Source organism: Protopterus annectens, chromosome 7.part1 (assembly GCF_019279795.1).
Source record: "Protopterus annectens isolate FY-2018-M chromosome 7.part1, PAN1.0, whole genome shotgun sequence".
NCBI classification, from domain to species: domain Eukaryota; kingdom Metazoa; phylum Chordata; order Ceratodontiformes; family Protopteridae; genus Protopterus; species Protopterus annectens.
Window position 1 is genome coordinate 141,231,935 of NC_056740.1, and position 23,671 is coordinate 141,255,605.

The 23,671-nt window shown below is 39.5% G+C and overlaps 1 protein-coding gene across 1 annotated transcript in view; it reads left to right on the forward strand.

Annotated features, from left to right (window-relative positions):
• XPC (XPC complex subunit, DNA damage recognition and repair factor) overlaps nt 1-23,671 on the forward strand; it is a 1,641,424-nt gene that overhangs the window by 724,248 nt on the left and 893,505 nt on the right. Inside the window, exon 6 of the mRNA XM_044078598.1 lies at nt 18,238-18,395. Coding sequence (XP_043934533.1) covers nt 18,238-18,395 — 158 coding nt within the window. The remainder of the gene's footprint in view (nt 1-18,237; nt 18,396-23,671) is intronic.

Sequence of the window (23,671 nt, forward strand, 5' to 3'; positions counted from 1 at the left end):
TGTCTGTGACATCCAAAAGAGATAAGAGATTCTACAAATGGAGTCTCCTAAGCTATCTGCTGTTCCTCCTGTGTTCACTGCCCTTTTGGACACCTTCTCTGCCATTTGTGTAGCTCCTGATTCTCAGCCTCTGGTCCTTAAGAAAATTGATATGTTTTACAAGGTGCCTGAGGACTGCAAAGTGCTTTCAGTCTCAACTGATTAGTCTTTTAAACTTTTACCTTCTTCTAAGTGCCTTCCTTCCCTCTGATAAGGATAGTAGAGCTATGGAAAGGTTGAATAAAAAGTGTATACTGCTGCCACCTTATCTTTTTGGGCTATTGTCAAAGCCACATGACCAGGTGTGTCTTGAATTTACTTTCTCAGGTAGCTGTGGTTGTGTTGTGTGATCTGCCTGATTCAGAAAGGAAAGCTTCAGCTCTTCCCCTGCTTAGGTATACTTCTCAGGTCGCTCATCAGTCCATACAATGTAGTTATGATGCTGCTGATGCCTCTTCCAGGGCTGCTTCTTTTGGCTCTATGATGAGATGTTCTTCCTGGCTTCATCTTCAGGCTTTGCCTGATGATATTAAAACCAAAGTTTTGGTTGCTCCTATGGATAATAATAATCTTTTTGGGACAACTGCTTCTGACTTGTTCAAGTCCCTCCAGGATAAGGGTATGACCATGTAGGAACTCAAGCAAATTTTTGTGTCCCCTATGCTCAGATTTCAGAGGAATTACCCCCCCCCCCTTCTAAGCATTCCACAATTTCCTTCAGACTACCTCTCTCTTTTCTCAGAGGTTTGCAGTCACTTTTGGATCAGGGCACCATTCAGCCTGTTCCATCCTCCCAAGTGGGAAGGGATTTTTACTCCAGGAAATTTTTGGTTCTTTGGAAGGAGAGGACTTGGAGACCAATTCTGGCCCTCTCTCTCTCCTCAACACTTTTCTCAAGGTCCCTTCTTTCAAGACACTGTATCTTTAGACTTTGTTTCCTCTTCTCCCCCAGGCCTTCTTGGTTTCTGTAGACCTCAATAATGCCTGTCTACATATGACTAGTCACTCCCTGTTCAGGAAATGGTTACATTTTTCTAGTTCTTGCTCTTATTTTCAGTTCTCTGCTTTGCACTTTGGTCTTTCTACTGCCCCAAGAGTATTCACAGAATGCCTTGCTCCTGATATTGCCTTTTGCTGGCTTCAAAGGATACAGATATTCCATGACCTGCTTATCCAGGCTTCTCCCAGCAGTCTTCTGGAAGAACTTCACTTTACCTACGTCTAGAGTTCACCAGCAATCATAAGAAGTCTGTGCTTATGCCTTTCTAGGATCATATTTTTCTCAGTTGCAGGATTCAGACCAATCCCATGTTGGATTCTCTTCCTGCTCCCAGGGTTCTGTCTCTGACAACCTTCTTTCAGTTTCTTGTTCCTCTGTCCTCTGTTATGGCTAGGTAATTTCTCAGGACTCTGTGGTTTATGGCCTCCAAGATTCCCTCGCTTCCTCTTGCTGGGCTCCATATGACAAAGTTCCAATCGTACCTCAAATTGGTATGGCTTCAACACTGCCACGATGCAACTGAAATGCTTCGCAAGGACGGCTTGCACGGTCAAACCTAGTAGAAGCAACCACAAACGACCAGCAAAAGCGATGGTAAACCCAGATAGTGACAAATCCTTTATTGATCAAGATAACATATTAAAAATATGTCAATTAACCAGACCGGTTTCGGCCTCACAGCCTTTGTCAATGGTATACAGAAATAAATTTGTTGAAAAAAGAAGAACTGGTACTAGTTATATTTATAGTCCTCCCTGTTAGACCAGAAATCATTGGTATGGCCCAACCTAGTGGTTGGGATGTATAAATACAAAAAATTGTTTTATATAATCAAGATTAGTTCATATATAAAAATAAAAGGAATAATTAGGTGTGAAATGATTCCATAACACTATAAGCAAGTATTAAAAAGTATAGATGTAATACTGCTGGCCGAGGGGAACGCGTGTAAAACTTTGTTTGTGTTGGACATATTGAGGCTGGTGTGCCTAACAATACAGTCGCTTTTTGGACAATTTAAGAGTCGTTTGAATTGGATTGTTGTACAGTATTTGTACAAAACGTCTATTAGTAAGGGACACATATATTATATAAGAATTATATCAAAACACCAAAACAATGGTGATGTTTTGAATTTTCACTAAGTTTTATTGGTTGCAAGCATTTTCTGATGTTTTCTCACCTAACTAAACAATAGTATCCTTTTTATGGGTATATGTGTATACATCCCAAACAATTTTGAGTTATTATCAATGCAGTATAGGATTGAATAGTTTTTTTATTATGCTTGGATACTATGGTTGAATATATAGGAGACCTACGATTTAAACTTAGGATATAAAGGGACTCAAGGGTAGCCTTACAGATTACATATCTGTATGGTTGATTATGTATAGGATAAATATCTTATGGCTCCACTGATATTCTGGTTTCATTATGTGTTTTCTCATCTATGATTTTTATAACCATCAAGGGGAAAATTGTATCCACAAATATATGTTCATATTATCTTAGGGATATACATTAACACATAATTTGGATTCAGAACCAACTAGGGGCATGAATATCATGTTATTAGTGCCACATCTTTTTGGCCTCCTTATTTAATACATGCTATATAACATCTTGCATGATCAAGCGAATTGCATTTAATACACTCGAATCGATCTGTTGATCGGGACTTATGGGGCTGTTTTCTGCATACTAAATATGGCTATGAAGATGTATGTATACTGCAACTAAAATATTTACACAACTGTATGTGAATGATGACCAGGATATTATTTTACCAGTACTATAACATGAGTCTCTTTTCTGAACCAGAAGTGACTTCTATATTATTGTGTTAGGTGGGCACACTAATATATTAGGATTATCTTTAGTTATCTGCTGATTAGTGTACCACACACCATAGTATTTATGTGCTGGAATTTTTATAACCTATGGTTGGATGCACCAGTGGATTAGAACATTATTGGGATTTATTGTGACTAACATCATATGGCTGATTTTTTATCTACTTTCTTTGGTATTATGGCTTCCTATTTTCAGTGTGATCTCTGTTGAATTATCTTTATATATCTTTTATATTTCTTACATCTATATATCTTACATTCAGTAAGTTTATCATAGTCTGCTGGTCTGTTTATCCATACATTATGGATCTAGAGCAGATTTTGAATGAGTTATGTGCATCAATGATAGGCATGACCTAGGTGTATTCGGTGTTAATGTCATGTCAAGCAATAACCAAAATGGCTGTAATATAGGTCCTTCTGAGGGTTGTGACTTGGCCTTTAACAAATTCAGTAAAGATTTGAAGAATCTTCGTGCCAATATTTGGCATTTACGATTATTCAAAGCATATATACAGAAGGATATTACTCCTAGAGTTTTGAGGGTCAGGTTACAGCCCTTGGTGAGCAGGTTGGAGGACAGGCTGACAAAGGAATGGAACCAGGCTCTTCATCAATCCTCTATGATGATTGGAAAAATTTTGGCAGCATACTATGAAAGAGTGGTAGACATATGTCTAACAGAGGTTAAAAGCTATTGTGAAGAGTGTAAACGTTTTGAATCTCTACCCATATTTTCTACTTTGGTTAAAAAATTATCTAAGGATTTGGCATCTTTTGATCAACTGACTAAGGACCGCAAAATCCGTAAATTCAACAGGGATTGCACTGACTATCAAAGGGGTCGTCCTTTTGATACATCTAAAACAGTCAGGTTCAATTATACTAGTCACAAAACACTTGGTTCAAAACCCAGAAAGAGACCTAGATCCATTTTAAAATCCACTGATGCATCCCTTGCCAATACTTCCGGTGATGAATCATCATACATGGATAATGATGGTAGCTACCATCGGGAATCACCAAAGAGTAAAAAAACCCAATACTAATACCCCTTTAGACATACACCAAGGCGACGAGGGGGTCGCAAACACAAACGCAGTAAACAATTCTATGGAGAATTTGATACGAACATTGTTGACATAGCTCAGGATGGCTTTGATAATGTTTTAAACTTATCTGATGTACCATTAACAGATGCACAAACTATATTGTTGAATAAAGGCCTTGGTTGTATTCCGGGTTTCTTTAGTGATGAATATAGTATAGTAAATGATGTATTGTCATTTTGTCGCAATCTGAATCTTAAATTGTTCTTTTCAGGTAACACCTCTCAACGATCTTCAGAGTTTAGATTTTTGAAATCGGATTTCCAACCACCCATGAACAAATACATCTCCATATTTCAACAGTCAGTCATTAAGGATTTACATTTTCATCATCATGAATCAAATATTTTAGGCCAAAATATTTCTGCCATGGAAAAAACTGCTATAGAAGAACTTAGGCAAAACCGTGATATAGCTATTCTGCCTGCAGATAAGGGTGGTGCTGTTGTAGTTATGAACACTGAGGATTATCTTCATGAGGGCAAAAGACAATTGGCGGACCGTAGGTGTCATATGCAGATGTTTATAGATCCCACATTGCTATACAAGAAGGAAATTGATTCCTTCTTACAGACAGCAGAGGATCAAGGTATTATAACAACTAATACAGTCAAACATCTTACTGTCAAGGATCCACAAAAACAGATCTTATACCTTTTGCCCAAAATACATAAGTCTATTACAAACCCCCCGGGTAGGCCCATAGTGTCTGGTATCGGATCATTAACAGAACCACTTTCAGCTTTTCTTACATTTTATCTCAAGCCACTATTATCATTGGTTAGGGCCAGATTGAAAGACACGACACATTTTCTTCAGATAATAGCAGACACCCAACTTGAACAGGATTGGCTTATGTGCACACTTGACGTGAAATATTTATACACAAGTATTCCACATTGGGCTGGTCTGCAATCACTACAATATTGGTTGGAAAAATCTGAAATGTACCCACCAGGTTTCAACACACTGCTTATCTGCATGGCGGAACATGTACTAACTAAAAATGTCTTCTATTTCCATGGCGAGTGTTTTCTGCAGCTTCAAGGTACAGCAATGGGAGCCTTATTTGCTCCTATCTATGCTGACCTTTTTATGGCCTTTTTTGAGGAGTGCCTAATCTATGACTCATCACACAATATTTATATCGTTGAAATGGATATCTGGAGACGATATTTAGATGATTGTTGGATGGTGTGGAAGGCAGACATTACATATTTACAGGAATTCATTCAGTATTTGAATGATAATGTATGGGGTATTGAGTTTACGGTAACATATGATTATAACACCATCAACTTCTTGGATGTTACTGTATATCGTAATGAGGATCACACCTTAAGCACCAAAGTTTTTCGTAAATACCCTCAATACAACACTTTGTTACATGCATCCAGCATGCACCCTTACCACACCATCCGCAATATACCAAAATCACAATTTATGCGTATGAAACGCATATGTTCATCAGGGGGGATTTCCAAATAGCTAGGAACGACTTATGTTGCAGATTTAAACATAGAGGATACAAAATGAGGGCTATCTCTTTGGCCAGCGAATGGAGTAATTCATTGGACAGACAAACATTATTGCAATATAAAAAATTGGATAATAAAGATCAGGATTCAACAATAAGGTTGTCATTACATATGGCAGGAACTATCAACTGGTCAGGGACATTTTGAATTCCAATTGGAATATATTGATGGCACATGATGAATTAAAAACACTATTAGGCACAACATATCATATGTCTTTCAGAAGGGGTAAAACTGTAGGGGGTTGTTTTCCCACTATAAACACAAGGAAGGAGGAGGAGCTATCTATCAACAAACTACCCTAACAGGAGATAGATTTATAGGAACCTTTCCTTGTGGCCATTGTAGTTCATGTTTCCAGGTCTACACATTGAAGGAATTCTCTAGTGCTAATACTGAACGTGTGTATCAGACCAGGGTTTTTGCTAATTGCAGCATTACATGGGTCATATATTTGGCCACATGTCAGTGTCGATCATTTTATATGGGCCAAACATCTAAATCCCTCCGAATACGTATGACAGAACATAAGAGTGACATCCGAAATAAGAAGGAAACTAATGCCTTGTATAGACACGCCATCAAACATTCCAATGCACAATTTAAGTTCATGGTTCTTGACAAAATTGTAGGGGATCGTAGCCATCAACAGGGTTGGCACTCTATTTTGAATAGAAAAGAACAATATTGGATTACAAATCTTGGGGCAATTTTTCCGCCAGGTTTGAATGACCATCTATAACAGAAGCATTGTCCACTTTTTTACATTGATATATGCAGCATACTCTTTTATTTGGCTTTCTTTGAATGTTGGTATTTATGTTGTTTTGTTAACTTATTATCTTGGCATTATGTAGTCTTAGTGACTAGGATGACAAATTTACACTTTAGCACCGAGATGTAATTATATTACCTTTTTATAATTACTGTAATTTTTGAATGTAATTGTCTAGCAGTGTACTTTGATAAACTCTAGTTAGACTTCGATTGATTTTTTGTATTCACATAATCAGGATATATTAATATTACAATATGTAATTTATATAATTCAGCTATACTTTTTCATACTTGCTTATAGTGTCATGGAATCATTTCATACCTAATTATTCCTTTTATTTTTATATATGAACTAATCTTGATTATATAAAAAAAAAATTTGTATTTATACATCCCAACCACTAGGTTGGGCCATACCATTGATTTCTGGTCTAACAGGGAGGACTATAAATATAACTAGTACCAGTTCTTCTTTTTCAACAAATTTATTTCTGTATACCATTGACAAAGGCTGTGAGGCCGAAACCGGTCTGGTTAATTGACATATTTTTAATATGTTATCTTGATCAATAAAGGATTTGTCACTATCTGGGTTTACCATCGCTTTTGCTGGTCGTTTGTGGTTGCTTCAACACTGCCACCCCATGGAGTTCACTGTTCCTTTGTTTCCTTGTCTCAAACTTGAGCTTCAGTGATAAATTCAGCAAATTTCTTTCAATCCAGGGCTGCCTTTCATGCTCCAGTTCCTTTTCAAGAACTGTTCATGTCAGATGGGGGGCTTCTTGTGGCCCTCTGAAAGTTCACGGTCTCTAGCCCCTTCATCACAGGTCAAACCATATCAATGTAAAACAAATAGGGCCTCTACAAGCCTTTCATTCTCTTTTCTCCCCAGTCCTCCTGAAAGTCTTTATGGACAATACCACTGTGATGTGGTATATCAACAAACATGGGAGTACAAGGTCCTATCTTCTTTACAGACTGGCTCTTGAGGCCTGGGATCTGGCTATCAATTATCAGTTGACTTGTCAGGCAGTTTACATTCCTTCTGTGCACAGTGCAGTGGCAGACTCTCTGAGCAGGTCCAGAACACAGACTCACAAAAGGATGCCTCACAGAAATGTGTTTCTGAACATAATCCGTCAGTGGGCTGTTTTCAGGTAGATCTTTTTGCCTCCCCTCTGAAAAATTAACTTCCTCTTTTCTGTTCAAGAGTACCAAGTCCGCTGGCTTGGAAAGTGGACAGACTGTCTTTTCCTTGGAAGGGAATGTTTCTGTGGGCTTTTACTCCCCTTCCTCTTCTGCCAAGAGTTCTGCACAAAATCAAGCAGGACTCTCCCAAAATCTTGCTGGTGACTCCATTTTGATCCGGACAGCACTTGTTCCCCCTTCTTTTTCATCTGGCCAGGAGCAAGCACCACAAGTTAACTTACTTGGTAGATCTTCTCACACAAGGCAAGGGATTTCTTATCCATCTTCACATGTCCATTCTTCAGATGACACGGTGGATGATAAGGTTTTGATCCCTTTTAGGAACCTCTTTCCTGAGGATGTGCTTCGAGTTCTGCAAGAGGCCAGGAAGCCCATTACCAGAAAATCATATGTCTAAATGGAAACTATTTTCTATTTGGTGCTTCTCTCACCATCAGGATCCCTCATCAGTACATGTTCTTCTTACTCCCTCTTATTTGTGTGATCTGCTCCACACTGGCTTGGCATATTCTTCAGTTAAAGCTCACCTGTCAGAGCTATCTCTACTTGCCTGCCCTTGAACCCTCCTTTGGCCTCTTGATTTGATGTGAAGCAATTTCTGAAAGGCATCCTTCATATTAAGCCCATCAGAAAGCATACCTCAGTTTTGTTCTTGAAAATTTGACCTAGGCTGCTTTTGAACCTGCCAGTTCAGCTTCCTTGTATCTTTGTACTTGGAAGACTGTTGTGCTGTTGGCTCTTACTTCTTCCAAGAGAGTGTCGGAGCTTCAGGTTGTTATGGCTATTCCTCCCTTTTTATTTTTTCACAGAGACAGGGTGTCTCTTCATACTAATCCTTCTTTATGCCCAGGGTGGTTGATGAGTTGTTCCTTAATGAGGCAATTCAACTTCCTTCTTTTTTTCCTTCTCCACAGTCAGCCAGTGAGAAGGTTCTCCACACCTTGGGCCTACAAAGACAGCTCAGATGTTATTTGGGTAAAACAAAGGTTATTCAAAAATCTCAACGACTTTTTGTTTCTTTTCATCCCAGGAGTTTGGGTTTAGCTGTTTCCAAGCAAACCACCTCCTCCTGTATTTCTAAGGCCATTTTCTTTTGTTATTCCTTTCACGGAAAATGCCTTTCTTCATCTGTAAAGGTGCATTCATCTAGGCCAGTTGCCTATTCTGGTGCCTTTTTCAAGGATCTGGACACCAATTTCATCTTTAAAGCTATTGCTTGGTTCTCTGTTCATACTTTTACTAATCATTTGAAATTTGATGCTGTTTCCAGGGCCAGGGTTATTCTGCATCAGTTTGTGTAGGGCTCTTCTGGGTCTTCCTCTTTCCAGATGACTTCTCATCTGTTGTACTCTCCCTTTAGTGAAGATTACTACAACAGTAATATGGAAGGACATAGTACAGTTGTGTAAAATCTTACCATAACAGTAGATGTCTTTCTTCACTGTTGCATTATTCGGTCCCTCCCTCCTTCCCACTTCTGTTTTGGCTCTTGCCCCTGTCCTTTGTTACCCTCCTGGCTGAGGAGCTCTCACTTCCTTTTCTTTCTGAACTTTTTTCTTCTGAATGTAAATGTTGTACATTGTCTTTGGAGGTGTTTTGTTTCTACTGGGGCTTCAGTTCTGGGTAATTGTGTCCATATATCACCTTTATGCCCTATGTGGGGAATATTTGTGTGATATACAATGCCTATAAAATCCAAAGGCTTTGGTATACTGACCGAATGTTGGGCTATCCTTGGCAGGAAATACCTTCAGTGAAGAGTACTGCAACAGTAAAGAGAGGGACAATTCCAGTTATGCGAAGTTTTTTGCACAACTGTGTTTTCCTCTGCAGGATACCATGACTGAGGATGTCCTCACTTTAAGGAGCTCTAAAACAACATTCTGGATGCCCAGCTGATAGAAGATTTTCTGTTTGTGTGGACCTCCCAGGCACTGATGGATGACCTGTTGCAGAGGAACAGGCCCTTAGTCAACCCCAAGAAGAGAAAGAAGCCTCCTTTTTATACCAGTGCTTCCCAAGATTGTGCCTCAGTCATTTTCCAGCCAAGTCAGGAAGAAACTCTACCAGCTCAACAACAACTTTCATCTCTGTGATCTTAGCTTGCTTTTGCAGAGACAAAGGTTTGAGTCTCCCTTCTTTGGAAGTCATTTCATAGGACCAATAGGTTCTGGACATAGTCTTAGTCAGCCCCAGCTTAGAACTCGTAGGTTCTTCCCCAGCTGAAGATCCACTTAGTGATTAATTTGATTTTCTGTTTTATTTACATATTTGGCATCTCTGTACCTGAAATTGGTCCCTTGAGATCAGAGCCTCATCCCCCATAGCCAAACTTAATTAAATCTATCTTAGCAGAGTTCAACAGACAGACACACACAGGCTGTGCTTGTAATGCTGAAAGGTACGAATCATTTTTGCTCCATTGTAGACCTCAACAACTTCAGTCAGCACATCTGGTACTTCAGGTTCCAGATGGAGATCCTCTAGGAGGTCATTCCTCTGCTCCTGCAGTGTGCACAGATGGTATCACTGGACTTTGGCATATTAGTATTTGGGGCCTGCACATCAGATTTTTCTATTTTGCCTGGAGGGCATAATTCACATTATAAGTCTTACTGTGTGGCTTTTTTTCACCTAGAGTGCTTTCCAAGTTATGATCCATAATGACTGTAATTTTGCAGTAAAATGATCTTGTACTCCTTGGATCATCCCAGTCAGGTTACTTGTAGCATACCTGGAATGGGTGTTGCAATAATTACAGTCCAATGGAATGATCATAAATTAAGAGAAGTCCTCTCTGATCCTATCTCAGAGGATTTCCTTTATAGATATGGAGCTAGATATTCTGCTTGTTCTTCATTCCCATGGAGAAGACCCATGAAGATAAGACTTTTGGCAGCCTGGTTGAGGATGTAGCACATGTTCCAAGCTTAGACAACACTCCATCTTCAGGGTTTGATGGCTATTATGATCTTTTTTGGTGCCATTTGCAAATTAAAAGCTATGTATGATAGTGAACTATGACGTGCATGAGATTGCTAAGCCACTATACACTTATGGATCTTTTCCTGTTCTTGAACCCATGCACCAAGCTCTGAAATGGTGGATATTTCTCACCAAATTTTCAGATTTAGACCTGAACCCATCATAACTCCTGATGATGGATGCTTCACTGATAGGATGGAGAACATTTTTGCTTTGCCATTGTTCAAGGGACATAGTCTGCCATGGAGAGGGGTCTTCACACTAGCCATTTGAACTATGAGCAGATATCCTTACCTTTAAAACCTTAAGATGGAAGGCTGCATCTGGGACCCTTCCTGCTTGGGTCCAACAACTAGTCCTTATGGTATCTAAGCAAGCAAGGAGGCACAAGGTCATACCCTCCCTTTTGCAGAGAGATGGTGAGTGTTTAGCTGTGAACTATGGATAGCATCACTAGTTTCCGAGCATTTTACATCCCAGAGGAAGTGAATGTGCTAGAGAACTCCCTGACCACATTCTCCAGCCCGCTTCTTGGGTTGTATATATAGAAGCACATTTAGTTAGGTATTCCAGAAGTGACATATTCTGAAGTTGATTTGTTTGCCAACCAGGAGAATGGAGATGGTCTTCTTTTTGCTTAGCACAGTAGGGCATAGGTGAGCTCATGGTGGAAATATTGCCTAATACCATGATGGGCAGAAACAGATGACAATGAAAACTGACTGTGGAATAGTTAAAACTCAGATCGTGGTACATCAGGAAGACCTATAAGATGACTGCCTAAGGTTCTATCTGTTGCAATTCTTCCCAGTTGGAGTACCCCTTTTATTTGGTTGAGTAGGTCTGCCAATTTTCTCTTCATGTCTGCAAGTCCTGCACCATATTACAAAGTTCATGGAAGAAAAATCAAACTTAATTCTTATTGTCTGAAGGTGGTCAGAGAAGGGTGTGATTTGGAGCTTTCAGGTCCATGTTGAGGCAGAAAACACTTTACATAATACTCAAGTAACCCCCACACCACTGGAGCAACAGCTGATTTCACCTCATGGCCTGTCCCCTGCTTTAGATCTTAGGATTCTCCCTGGTCTGTTTGCTGGAATTCTAGAAATAACCGATAGTGCTTGAAAAACTCAAGTTTAGCAGACCTACTCTACCAAATAAAGGTACTCCAGTTGGTTATAATGGTGATAAATACCACCCTAGGCAGTCTTCTTATAGGGCTTTCTGATGTAACCCAACACCAATATTTTGAGTTTCAGTTATTCCATGATCAGAGTACATTGTCATCTGTTTCTGCCCAACATGACCTTAATGAGGGCAATACTGTGGCTAGCATCAGTTGGTTTAAGCATTTATAAAAGGAAAGTTGCATATCTGCCCTCCTTTACTTTCCCCTCCATAAGATCTGAACTTCTCAACTAATACACTTGACTATACCCTGTTGAAACTTGTTGAATAAATGATGTTGAACTTCATATCTTGTTTTTTCTTGGTGGCCATCACCTCTGCTCACATGATCTCAGGGCTGTAGACAGGAGTGTTTAGGGGACCATATCTGGTTTTCACAAGGATCAGATTTCCCTTAGTACTAGCCATTGTTTTCTCCTAAAAATGATTTATGAATTGTCCTTAAAGCAGTCCATTCATTCATTTTCTTCTACTGAGGCCAAAACCAGATGAGAGAACCATTTCACCATAGTGATGTGCACTGTCAGCTCAGGTTTTACATGAAATTAGGGCACTATGTAGAAAGACTGAAAAGTTATTTATTTCCTTTACCTCAGGTAATTAAAGGTTTACAGTCAGACAAACCCATTGCAAGTGTATTGACTATCACATTATTTTTTGCTATCAGGGAGCTGTCCATCCTTTAAAAAGTGCTGTGATTAGACACCATTCCATTAGACACATGGCTGCCTCTGGTGCTTGCATCAAGACCATTTTCATTGCAGACATCTGTGTGCAGTCCCTTGATCTCTGCACATCACTACCAAACATGATTGTCTGGGAGTCATGCTTTCTTTCTTATACCTGTATTTCAGTCCTCAGCTGTCTGAACCTTAGTTCTTGGGTTGTTCTCTCCTTCTGTGGTAATTACCTCTTCCAATTCAACTAAATCATTGACTCATGAAAGAGGGTCTCCAGTGTTAGACATAAAAGATGCATTCTTACCAAATCACTTGACCTAAATTGGAGACCTTCCTTGATGGATCCAGGCAGCTCCTTGTGGTTTGCCCCGTCATACAGCCTTGTATGTTGCAGTTTACTGCTAGTCATACTATATGTTTGTGTATTAGTTATTAACAATGTAGATGTCAAATCTTCATTGTTATTTATTGATTTTCAAGAAGTGTGCTTACTGGTAGTTGGGCAGAATCGTCGGGCTCAGGGACTTGGTATACTTATGTAGTCAGAGTCTAACATCCCACTGTACATTGTGCACATGGGCCTTTGAACAAGAGGACCTTCTGAGGAAAAAGTGTCACGTTGTGAGTGGTAGAAAGGATGAAGCCAGTCACTACCCCCATCAAACAGGGTCCCATCATGGGAAGAGGGTGGCCAAAGTGGTATAGTGCATGAATGTTATTCATTGTTTAACTGGGTAGGGTGACATACAAGAGTGGAGGAAGATGCACACGGGTGGATTATATCTTATGTAGGAGAGCCAGTTTGAAGGAGATTGGAGACTGTAAAGTGGTGACCGGAGAAAGTGTAGGTAGGCAGCATAGGATGGTGGTTTGTAGGATGACGTTGGTGATTAAGAGGAGGAGGAGGAGTGTGAGGGCAGCACCAAGGATCAAATGGTGGAAATTGAAAAAGGGTAATTGTGAGGTGGAGTTCAGGGATGAGTTAAGACAGGCACTGGGTGGCAGTGAAGAGTTACCAAATAGCTGGGTAACTACAGCAGAGCTAGTAAGGGAGACGGCTAGAAAGGTGCTTGGTATCACATCTGGACAGAGGAAGGACGACAAGGAGACATGGTGGTGGAATGAGGAAGTACAGGAGAGTATACAGAGAAAGAGGTTGGCAAAGAAGAAGTGGGATTGTCAGAGAGATGAAGAAAGTAGACAGGAGTATAAGGAAATGAGGTTAAGGATAAGGCATATGAAGAGTTGTATGAAAGGTTGGACACTAAGGAGGGAGAAAAGGACCTGTACCGATTGGCTAGACAGAGGGACCGAGCTAGGAAAGATGTGCAGCAGGTAAAGGTGATAAAGGATAATGAGGAAAGCATACTCACAAGTGAGGCGAGTGTGTCGAGGAGATGGAAAGAGTACTTTGAGGGGTTGATGAATGAAGAGAATGAAAGGGAGAGAATAGTGATAGTGAATCATGAAGTACAATGTATTAGCAAGGAGGAAGCAAGGATAGCTATGAAGAGAATGAAAAATGGAAAGGCTGTTGGCCCAGATGACATACCTGTGGAAGCATGGAGATGTTTAGGTGAAATGGCAGTGGAGTTTTTAACCAGATTGTTTAATGAAATCTTGGAAAGTGAGAGGATGCCTGAGGAATGGAGAAAAAGTGTTTAGGTACCGATTTTTAAGAATAAAGGTGATGTGCAGAGCTGTAGTAACTACAGAGGGATTAAATTGATCAGTCACAGCATGAAGTTGTGGGAAAGAGTAATGTCAGCAAGGTTAAGAAGGGACGTGATGATTAGTGATCAGCAGTATGGTTTCATGCCGGGAAAGAGCACTACAGATGCGATGTTTGCTCTGAGAGTGTTGATGGAAAAGTACAGAGAATGTCAGAAGGAGTTGCATTGTGTTTTTGTAGACTTAGAGAAAGCATATGACAGGGTGCCTTGAGAGGAGTTGTGGTATTGTATGAAGAAGTCAGGAGTGTCAGAAAAGTATGTAAGAGTGGTACAGGATATGTACAAGGGTAGTGTGACAGCGGTGAGGTCTGCGTTGGGAGTGACGGATGCATTTAAGGTGGAGGTGGGGTTGCAACAAGGATCAGCTCTGAGCCCTTTCTTATTTGTAATGGTGATGGACAGGTTGACAGACGAGATCAGACAGGAGTCCCCGTGGACTATGATGTTTGCAGATGACATTGTGATCTGTAGTGAGAGTAGGGAACAGGTGGGGGAGACCCTGGAGAGAAGGAGATATGCTCTAGAGATAAGATGAAGGAAGATCAGCAGGAATAAGACAGAATATATGTGTGTGAATGAGAGGGAGGATAGAGGAATGGTGAGGATGCAAGGAGTAGAGGTGGCGAAGGTGGATGAGTTTAAATACTTGGGGTCAATAGTTCAGAGTAACGATGAGTGTGGAAGAGAGGTGAAGAAGAGAGAACAGGCAGGATGGAGTGGGTGGAGAAGACTGTCAGGAGTGATTTGTGACAGACGAGTACCTGTAAGAATGAAAGGGAAGGTGTACAAGAGGGTAGTGAGACCAGCTATGTTATATGGGTTGGAAACAGTGGCATTGACAAAAAAGCAGGAGTCAGAGCTTGATGTGGCAGAATTAAAGATTTGCACTGGGTGTGACAAGGATGGACAGGATTAGGAATAAGTATATTAGAGGGTCAGCCCAGGTTGGAAGGTTTGGAGACAAAGCCAGAGAGGCAAGATTATGTTGGTTTGGACATGTGCTGAGGAGGGATGCTGAGTATATTGGGAAAATGATGCTAAGTATGAAGCTATCAGATAACAGGAAATGATCCTGGGAGATGTAGAATAATAATTTGCTAAGAATAGGAAAGAGATGAAAAGGTATTTTATTATGTTATTTGTCTCTGGATTTTTTTTTCTTTTCTTTCACAGACCAGTCAGATTTAGCTGCTTGTCTCTTTAAAGTGGAAGTGGTATTCATTTGTTCTTATGTGGCTATTAAGTTTTTCTTCTTTATAAAAGTATTAACTTCTTCAATGGTTTCGAAAGTTTTTTTCCCCTCTGGAAGGCAGAGTCTTATCTTAGCAGGGTATACTAGTTGTGTCTTGATACCAGCTTGTTTTAGTGATTTCATGAGAGGAATGAAAGATTTTCTTTTTGTTATGACAGCCTTGTCAAATCTTATTATCTGGTTGTTTATTTTCAAGAGCGAAAGAGCCCAAGATGAGATCCTAGTCTTGGCTAGAGATGGGTTTTAGAATGATTGACCTTGGGTGGATATTTTTGCTAGTAGAAGGAATTGCAGCTAAACATATATGGGCTCTTTCGATACCAAAAGAAAGAGCCTCCGGTAGGTTTAAGGTTTTGGGAAGCCATGTAGTTAAAAAATTCAAGGTGTTGTCTCCTTCCATTCCCTTTTCTAAATCATCAGTTTTGCTGATGAGTTCGGTATTTTGTTGTAGAAGGAGTTCAGTATTTTTGCCCTTCTATTGGTGTGCAGTCGATGTCTGAAACTGACTCTTCCAGTGCTGCTATTTGAATTTTTTGTTGTTTTAAAATGTCACTTAGTAATTCAATCTGCTTGGTTGAGGCTTCTTTAATTTTTATCTACTTTATGGTCTAGTTTGTCCATTTTTAGTATTAAGTCCTGGATATTTCTGAGAATTGAATGTAGCTCCTTTATCATAGAGTTCTCCAATTGGGTGGATTTAAGAAGACTTGTCTTTTGTCAGTTGTAGTTCCCTCTTCCTTCTTCTGTTAGTTTTGACAGAAAAATATAAACGTAGCAAGTTAAAAAATATATACCAGTAAGGAGCTTGAGGCTTCCAGATTGTGAATCAGTTGTTTAGGTATTATTTTTGGTGATTTTTCCAAATAACTCCTGTCAGATGGTTTGTATTACTGCAGAGCAGAGAAATTGTGCTGCCTTTAGCTTGCCATCCAAGCCAGGCCCCCCCCCCCCCCCCCGTTAAAGTAATTTCCATCCACTTCAGAGTGCATATAAAAATGACACTGTATAACTTTGTATGCTTTTAACCTGGAAAAGGAGTAACTGACAGGACTTTTAAGTGCTTTAATGCATAGGTCTGTTTGCATTAAGTTGGCTGGTATAAAATGCTATGCTTTTGTTTTAAAAAGTGTGTATATATCCTAGAAAAATTATATTACTATGCCAGCATCAAGCATCAATGGGTACAGTGATACATCTACAACTGCCAACAAAAACACGTGGCAGAAGGCAGATTCTGAATGTGACATTGACTGTAGAGTTAATAAGTTGCTGTTTTTGCTAGTAGTCAGATAACTTAATCTAAAATGAATTAGTGAGACAAAAAGAAGAGCAATCTAGTTTCTCTTCAGTTGAAGAGTTGCTTTCCTGAGTAGCCTGTGCACAGGTTCGCTCAGGCACTGTTCAGGTACAGAGTAGGAAAACAGATTCCCATGGTAAAAAGACCTCTCTATGAGCTCATTTTGACTCATGAGTAATGTGGTGGAGACCCACGGTAGTGGTGCTGCGGTAGCGTTGTCGCCTCACAGCAAGACGTTGTCACGTTCGATTCTCAGCTAGAGCATCTTCTGTGTGGAGGCATGTGTGAATGAGCGTTCCTTCGTTGAAGGTTGTGCGTCAGGGCTGGTAACTCGGCACGTAAAAATCCACTACCAAACATTAGCGGACCGGAGTGGCAACCCCTAACCGGGATAAGCCGAAAGACACAACAACAGCAACAGTAATGTATCTGCATTAAGCTACCAGATTGTTGTGTAACACAGCATTTGTGTTAGTAATATTGCAGTTGGTATATCTTGTGTACGGGCCTGGAAACACAGTCAGACCTGAAGAGTTTTGGTTATAGTTTAGCCACATCATGGCAACCTTCCTGCTGGAATATTAGTTTAAATTTTCTAAGGCATTAAGGGACTTTCCAAAGACAGAATACAGCCTGGCACACAAAGTGCAAGGGAGTTTTTTAGTGGCTGGTGTAGATACATTAACTGGGCCTTAATTTAAGGAAATGAACTTTTATTTCAGAAAAACAGAAAGCATAAAGAGAAAGGTATGTGTACAAATTAAGCACAGTGTAACCACATTGGGTAGTTCTGTGATGGTTTTTTTTTTTTTGCCATTAAAAGATTGGTTGATGCTTGGCATGAGCTTTTTAAGACAGGGGTGTAGTGTTGAACACCAGAGAGTAAGCCAAAAATATGTTGGCCTGCACAGGTGTTCTCCACTTTTCATTGCATGTTGGGTTTCAGCCAACTTGTGTGTTGTATAGATCTGAGTAAGTCATTTTCCGGTTCGTGCTACTATGAAAACAAGCACTTAATTATTACTTGTGTGCCTAGTGTTGGTAATTAATAAACATATAAACTGTTACCAGTCCATTCATAACAGATTAGCTTCTTGTTGACATCAGCATTGGAAGCATTTCCTGTTTTGGCAACTCTGTTATGTGCCATTATTAAATGAGCAAGACATTATCGTATATTTAATGTCATTCAAGCACAGCAGCCACTGAGCTGACTTAGTTTGTAAGCTGTTGCTTAAACTACTATTTACATTAATAAATAGCAGACAATTGGGATTGGCACATTACTGTCTGTTGGCATTAGTAGCATTCCTGCCTGTGGCAGTCTTAGCAGTGGTTAGCTTGCTCATTTACTTCCATACCAGTTATCGCAGTGCATTGAATTTCTACATCCTCTGCTTTTGGAAAGACTGATATCTGATAGGTGGTTTTATTCAGACAGTGTAGTATTGTGTACCACTGTATTGTAGCATGTGATGTTTCTGGCGGATTTGCTGCTGATATAATGATTTGTCATACAGCAGAGTAACCTGTTTTTTTTCTTAGAATGATTCATTGTATTTTTTTTCTTCTAGGTCCACCTGCTATGTCTGATTGCAAATGGCATCTTTAGGAATAGAATCTGCAATAATACAAACCTTCAAGCTATTGCACTGTCCTTAATACCAGCCCAGTTCACTAAGCTGAAGCCTGCTCGCATTGATCTCCTGTTCCTTACAAACCTTGTTAGATGGTAAGGATCAGAATTTATGTTAATGTGCTCCTCATTCAGCCAGGTTTTTGCCATTATTTGATCCATGAGAACTAAACAGTCTGCAGTGAAAGCTGCAGTTGTTATCAGACTGTCAAAACTATTCATGAAGTCAACTTTTAGATGTTGATATCCCATTTTTCACTTGCATGTTGTCAAACTACTGTGCAGTGTAGTACTGAGCCAGTGTTGTATGGGATGTGGGACACAGAGAATAAGAATTTAGTAGGGGCAGGGTCTGACATCAAATATCCGTCTATGCCCCCAGTTCATTATTTTTGCTACTCTCACAGTTTGTGTATCAATTCCTGCTATTCGTGTTATTTTATTTGCCTCTGCATTCCATTTGATTTTTTTTTTTTTTTTTTTGCAAATTCCAAATTCAAGAACAGTGATGGCTGTATGTGGTTCAGGAGAGCAGGCTTCTCTCGACTTCCAGAGTTTGGATCAGCGTGTCACCTGGAATTCATCTTGAAGGCTTGGTTGGGGCTGTGGACTCCTAGAAACTGGTCTTCCTGGTTTATGGTCTGTCGTTATCTCCCAGCAACTGGGCACATCCATGACTATTTTTTTTCCTGCTCTGGTCTTCCATATTTGCAGGGTATCTGAAATGTGGGATTGGTACAGCATGGTTCCCACCTCGAAGGGGGTGCATTCTGTGATGATTTCTCCATCTTTCTCATAACATTATCTGCTTGCTACCCAGCTTGATTGGTGAAAGCTGCTTTTTGAGTCCTTCTGGTCACAGACTGAGGTATTTGTGGCCAAGGCTTTTCCTAAGGCCTCCTCCTCAGTCTCTCTGGAACCATCAGTTCAAGTTGCGAAGGAGTTATGAAGTGCATCAGGGCCCCCCAGGAGGAATAGACTCTGGGTATTTGTCAAGCGGTCTATGTAATCTGAAGTTGGAGTTGCTTGTATTTTGGGTGACTGCCTGTGGGTGGACTAGCACAGGCCACTTTCCATCATGTTGTTCCTTAACACAGAGGCTGCACTTAGGACCCATCCAGCCCCTCCTCCTCTTGTATGTCAGTCATGCATTTGCACTCCTTCAAGTACCCATGCAGTATGGCTACTGTAGTTAGAGGTTCAGGGATTCTTCCTAGGTTGGGTCCTTTCAGCATTAATGTGAGGAGTTCTTGGTTTCTTAGATGGCTTAAATTTTAGAATCTTGTAGCTCCTATTATAACACTTCTTGCTTGTATCTGGCTTCTGAGGCTTCTGACCATATCTGGGTGTTGTCCTGTTTGAGTGCTTTTTAATCATTCTCATGAAGCCAACCTTTTATGTTATAAGGTAACCATGGGGGTACTCCCACTCTGCAGGGGCATCCCTAAGGAGGGCATATGCTTAGTATCCTCTTCCAACATACTGACTAAATAAAAGACAAATGTCCAAGGAAACCAATTCTAGAAATCTACCTGAACACCTGCTGGTGAGAGTTCAGGACTAAAAGTCGTCAAACAGAAAGGGATTGAGGCAACATCTGTGAGATTCTGCCCAGGCCATATATAAGTAAGACCTTACTTTTAGAGGAACTCCTTGTTTAAAAGGAAAAAAAAAACAGGCTTAGAAATTTCCTTATAATGAAGGGTTTTTATTGAAGATGATGACTTGAACTTTGGGCCTGTGGTCCTTAAAATTAGCCACTTTTTTCAAATTCTAGGATGTTTAGCCCAGTGGTTTCTTGCATTTTGATATTATGTGTAAGTAAAATGCCAACAAGTTTGAGTCCAACTTGTTCACGCATTTTTTGCCATTCTGTTCTTTCTTTGACATTTTTCCACATAGCCGCCTTCTTTAGTATAAGGACCCTGGGAACTGTTTCATTTTTAAGGCTTGTAGAAGGGAAAACCTCCTCCCAATGGTGGTCTCTTGAGTTTCTTCAATTACTTTTTGAATTTGAAAAGTATTTGGTTTAAAGTTACCTGTTATGAGTAAGGGCGTTATCGGTTTGTTGTCCTTTATCAAGTATGCTGCCACCTAAGCAATCCCAGTTGAGGGCTTCCATCAAGCTCCCAGAAATATTAGGTTGTCTCTTTCTAGTCTTTTGCATTGTTCTTGATCCATCTGAGCTTGTCGGACTGGTGTTCCTTCTTGAACAGACCTGTGGTGTTGTAGAAAGACAAAGAAATCCAACATGAACACTGCTAGTAAGAGTTCATGACTAAAAGACATCAGATAGAAATGGATTGCGGCAATAGCTGTAAGATCTGGGCCAGACCATAAAGTAAGACCTTAGTTTTAGAGAAATTTCTTATTTAAGAGGAGAAAAAAATTGGCGTAGAAATGTCCTTACAGTGAAAGATTTTATTGAAAATGGTTATTGCTTTTAGCCAGAAACAGACGTCATCAGATCAAACTAAGTAGCTCATTTTATATGTACATTCAAGTGGCTGGTACAGTTACAGTCACAAGGTTTTAATAAAATATATATTCCAAGTTTGAACAATATACAGCATCAGATTAATATAGCTTCCTTGTTAGAGAGGTATCACATAAAGGGCTCTTCTTATGTGTGGCCCAAAGTTGAGATTATTCAATTAATTTATTTGTAGGACCCACTTTTATGGGGTCTTGTGTATAAGAAACACATTTACATTTTAACTATGATGAGAAACAAGCTTACATATTTCCCCTGTTTGGCTTGTCTGATCAGAAAGTTCCTATGATTACCAAACTCCCTTTTAATGGGCAGAGAAATTCAAAAGTAATAACCACAAATTGTAACTGTGACTGAGTCTGTTAAGTAATCAGCTTAATGATTAAGGGCAAGACAAAACAATGGTGGTGACAAAGGATCTCCCTGGAATATCCCCCCTTTAAACTTTTTCCCTGGGATAATAATTTTCCCTTTGTCATGACTTGATTGGAAAGTGGTTTGCCACTGTTTCATGGTCACTATAAAGTAATTGATCAATGTCAGATGTATCTTACACATCTGTAAGCAGTGCACTCCTTTATCCATGAATGTGGGATGCTGTCAGATGCTTTTTTGTAATCTATCCATGACATACTTAAATTATTCCCCTTATTTACAATTCTCCATTATGGCTTTATTTAGCAACAAATGATCCTTTGTTCCATATGACTTTTTTGTTACCCTTTTGTTCTATTGCCATGATTGAGTTTTTTTTCCTAAATGATTTTAAACTCTGCCAGATCAGTTCCAGTGTGTAGTTTGTACATGCCATGTTATTGGTGTGTAGGTTTTAGGATGGCTTACAGGTTCACTCTTAAGGAGGAGTATTGTTTTTCCTGATGTTAACCTGGTTAACCAGATTGATGTCAGTTTGGGATGTGCTATAAGTAATTCTTACTCTGGACTAAATTTATTTGTAAAGATGTTAATGCTTTTAGCCAGAAGTCAGATATTGCATCTGGACCTGAGGTTTTCCAGTTAGGAGCTTTTCTTTATTTTGTTTAATTTTCTCTGTCTGTATTCCATTTGATATTTTGTACATTTGAACTCCTTACTCTTCCTTTTTTTCTAGCAATTCAGTATTTTTGTTATGTTCCACAGGGTCTTCATAAATATTTCTCCAAAATGTGTCTATTTCTTCTTTTTTTGGTGGCGTTTCTATTCCTTTTGCTTTGTTTCCCAGTTCTCTATAAAACCTTTTTGAGTCATCAATGAATTGCTTATTTTGTACATGTCCTTTATATTTGTCTGCATATTTCTGCTTTTACTGATATCTTTAGTTTATTATTTGCAATAGTGTATGATAGATCCTGGTCTGTTCTGATAACGTACATTGTTTTTACCATGTTTATTTTTCTAAGTAAAAAACAATAAGAATGTTACCACAAAAAGGCCTAGCTGAAGTTTTTGACATTTGACTGTCACATTAATTTGTACAGATGCTTGTATTAAAAATGTGTTTGTAAAAGTTGCTTATGTTAAAAATGCTGCAACAGAATCTTAACAGAGTTCTGAATGTTAACTGGGCCAGAGTCAGGTGACTAGATGTGATGTAATTCTATAACCAGCTGAAGGACAGAACTCTGGCAGCAGTAGTTTGTTTTGTTTTTGTATTTCTTTGGAATCTGTTATATAAAAGATCTATGTCGCTTATCACAGTTCAGCTGCCAATAGTTGTTAGTTGTACAGTTCAGTCTGTGGAGTATCTCATCTTGCCTTGTGGAAGTCAGCATCTCAGCAGTATATGTTGCCTTGCGATACATATTAAGTGAGTTAACTAGAAACCATTTCTCTTTAGTTTAGTTAGGAAAAGCACTGTGAGATAAGTTTAGTGTAGTAGTATTTCTTTTTCTGCATTTGAGATTTTGTCCAACTGTGTTATTTTGTATTTCCTGTGACTGAAAACTCTGATGTTTAATGTAACTAAATATTAAATGTTTTCCTGTTTTTCTATTTTTATTATCAATTATTAAATATGTTTATATCTTTTCAGTGTGGCTTGTCTTTTAGTGAATACTTTTAATATCTTGAGTACCTGTGGTTATTTCAGTGTCACTGTGTTCACCCCAAAAAGTCTTATTGCTTCGGTTACACTCTACCATTCATATCAGTATTAATTTGACACAGTATGAGTGGTTACCCATTGTAAGAGCCTTCAAGTATTTGGCTGGTGGTGGCTAACTTGGAATGTGGTGAGAGGGGACACAGCTGGTAAGTCTGTGCCAGCTTTTCCCAGGTGTGTGTGTGTGTGTGTGTGTGTGTGTGTGTGTGTGTGTGTGTGTGTGTGTGTGTGTGTGTGTGTAATCAGATATTCAAGTGTGTGTGCCAGATACTTGGAACTGGGGCACAGTGCTCCAAGGTGGGTCTTGTTTGGAATCTGGAGAGACAGCGAATCCAGTCCCAGTGGAGTGTGCTCTCTGTGTGCTCTTGGGGGAAATTGTGTTGAATGCAGAGAGCTGCATTTGAAATACTGTGTAAAGCCATTATTCCTGTCCTGTTTTTAGTGACCGGCTCTCACCGGTGTCAGTGGTGAGGATTGGGACTCCTTGATTACTAGCCCGGGGTAAAGAGGGGCCGTCGCAGCTTCAACAAGCAGAACTCAGACTTTCTGGCATTTTGCTTGAACATAATCATAAAATACAAGAAACCACTAGGCATAACATCATAAAACTTGAAAAAGAAGGATCTAGTTTTATGGACCAAAAGCCCAAATTTCAAGTAATCATCTTCAATAAAATCCTTCATTATAAGAAAATTTTTAAGCTTGTTTTTTTGCCTTTAAATAAGGAATTTGTCTAGAAGTATGGTCTTCATTTCTAATGCTCTGGGTAGGGTAACG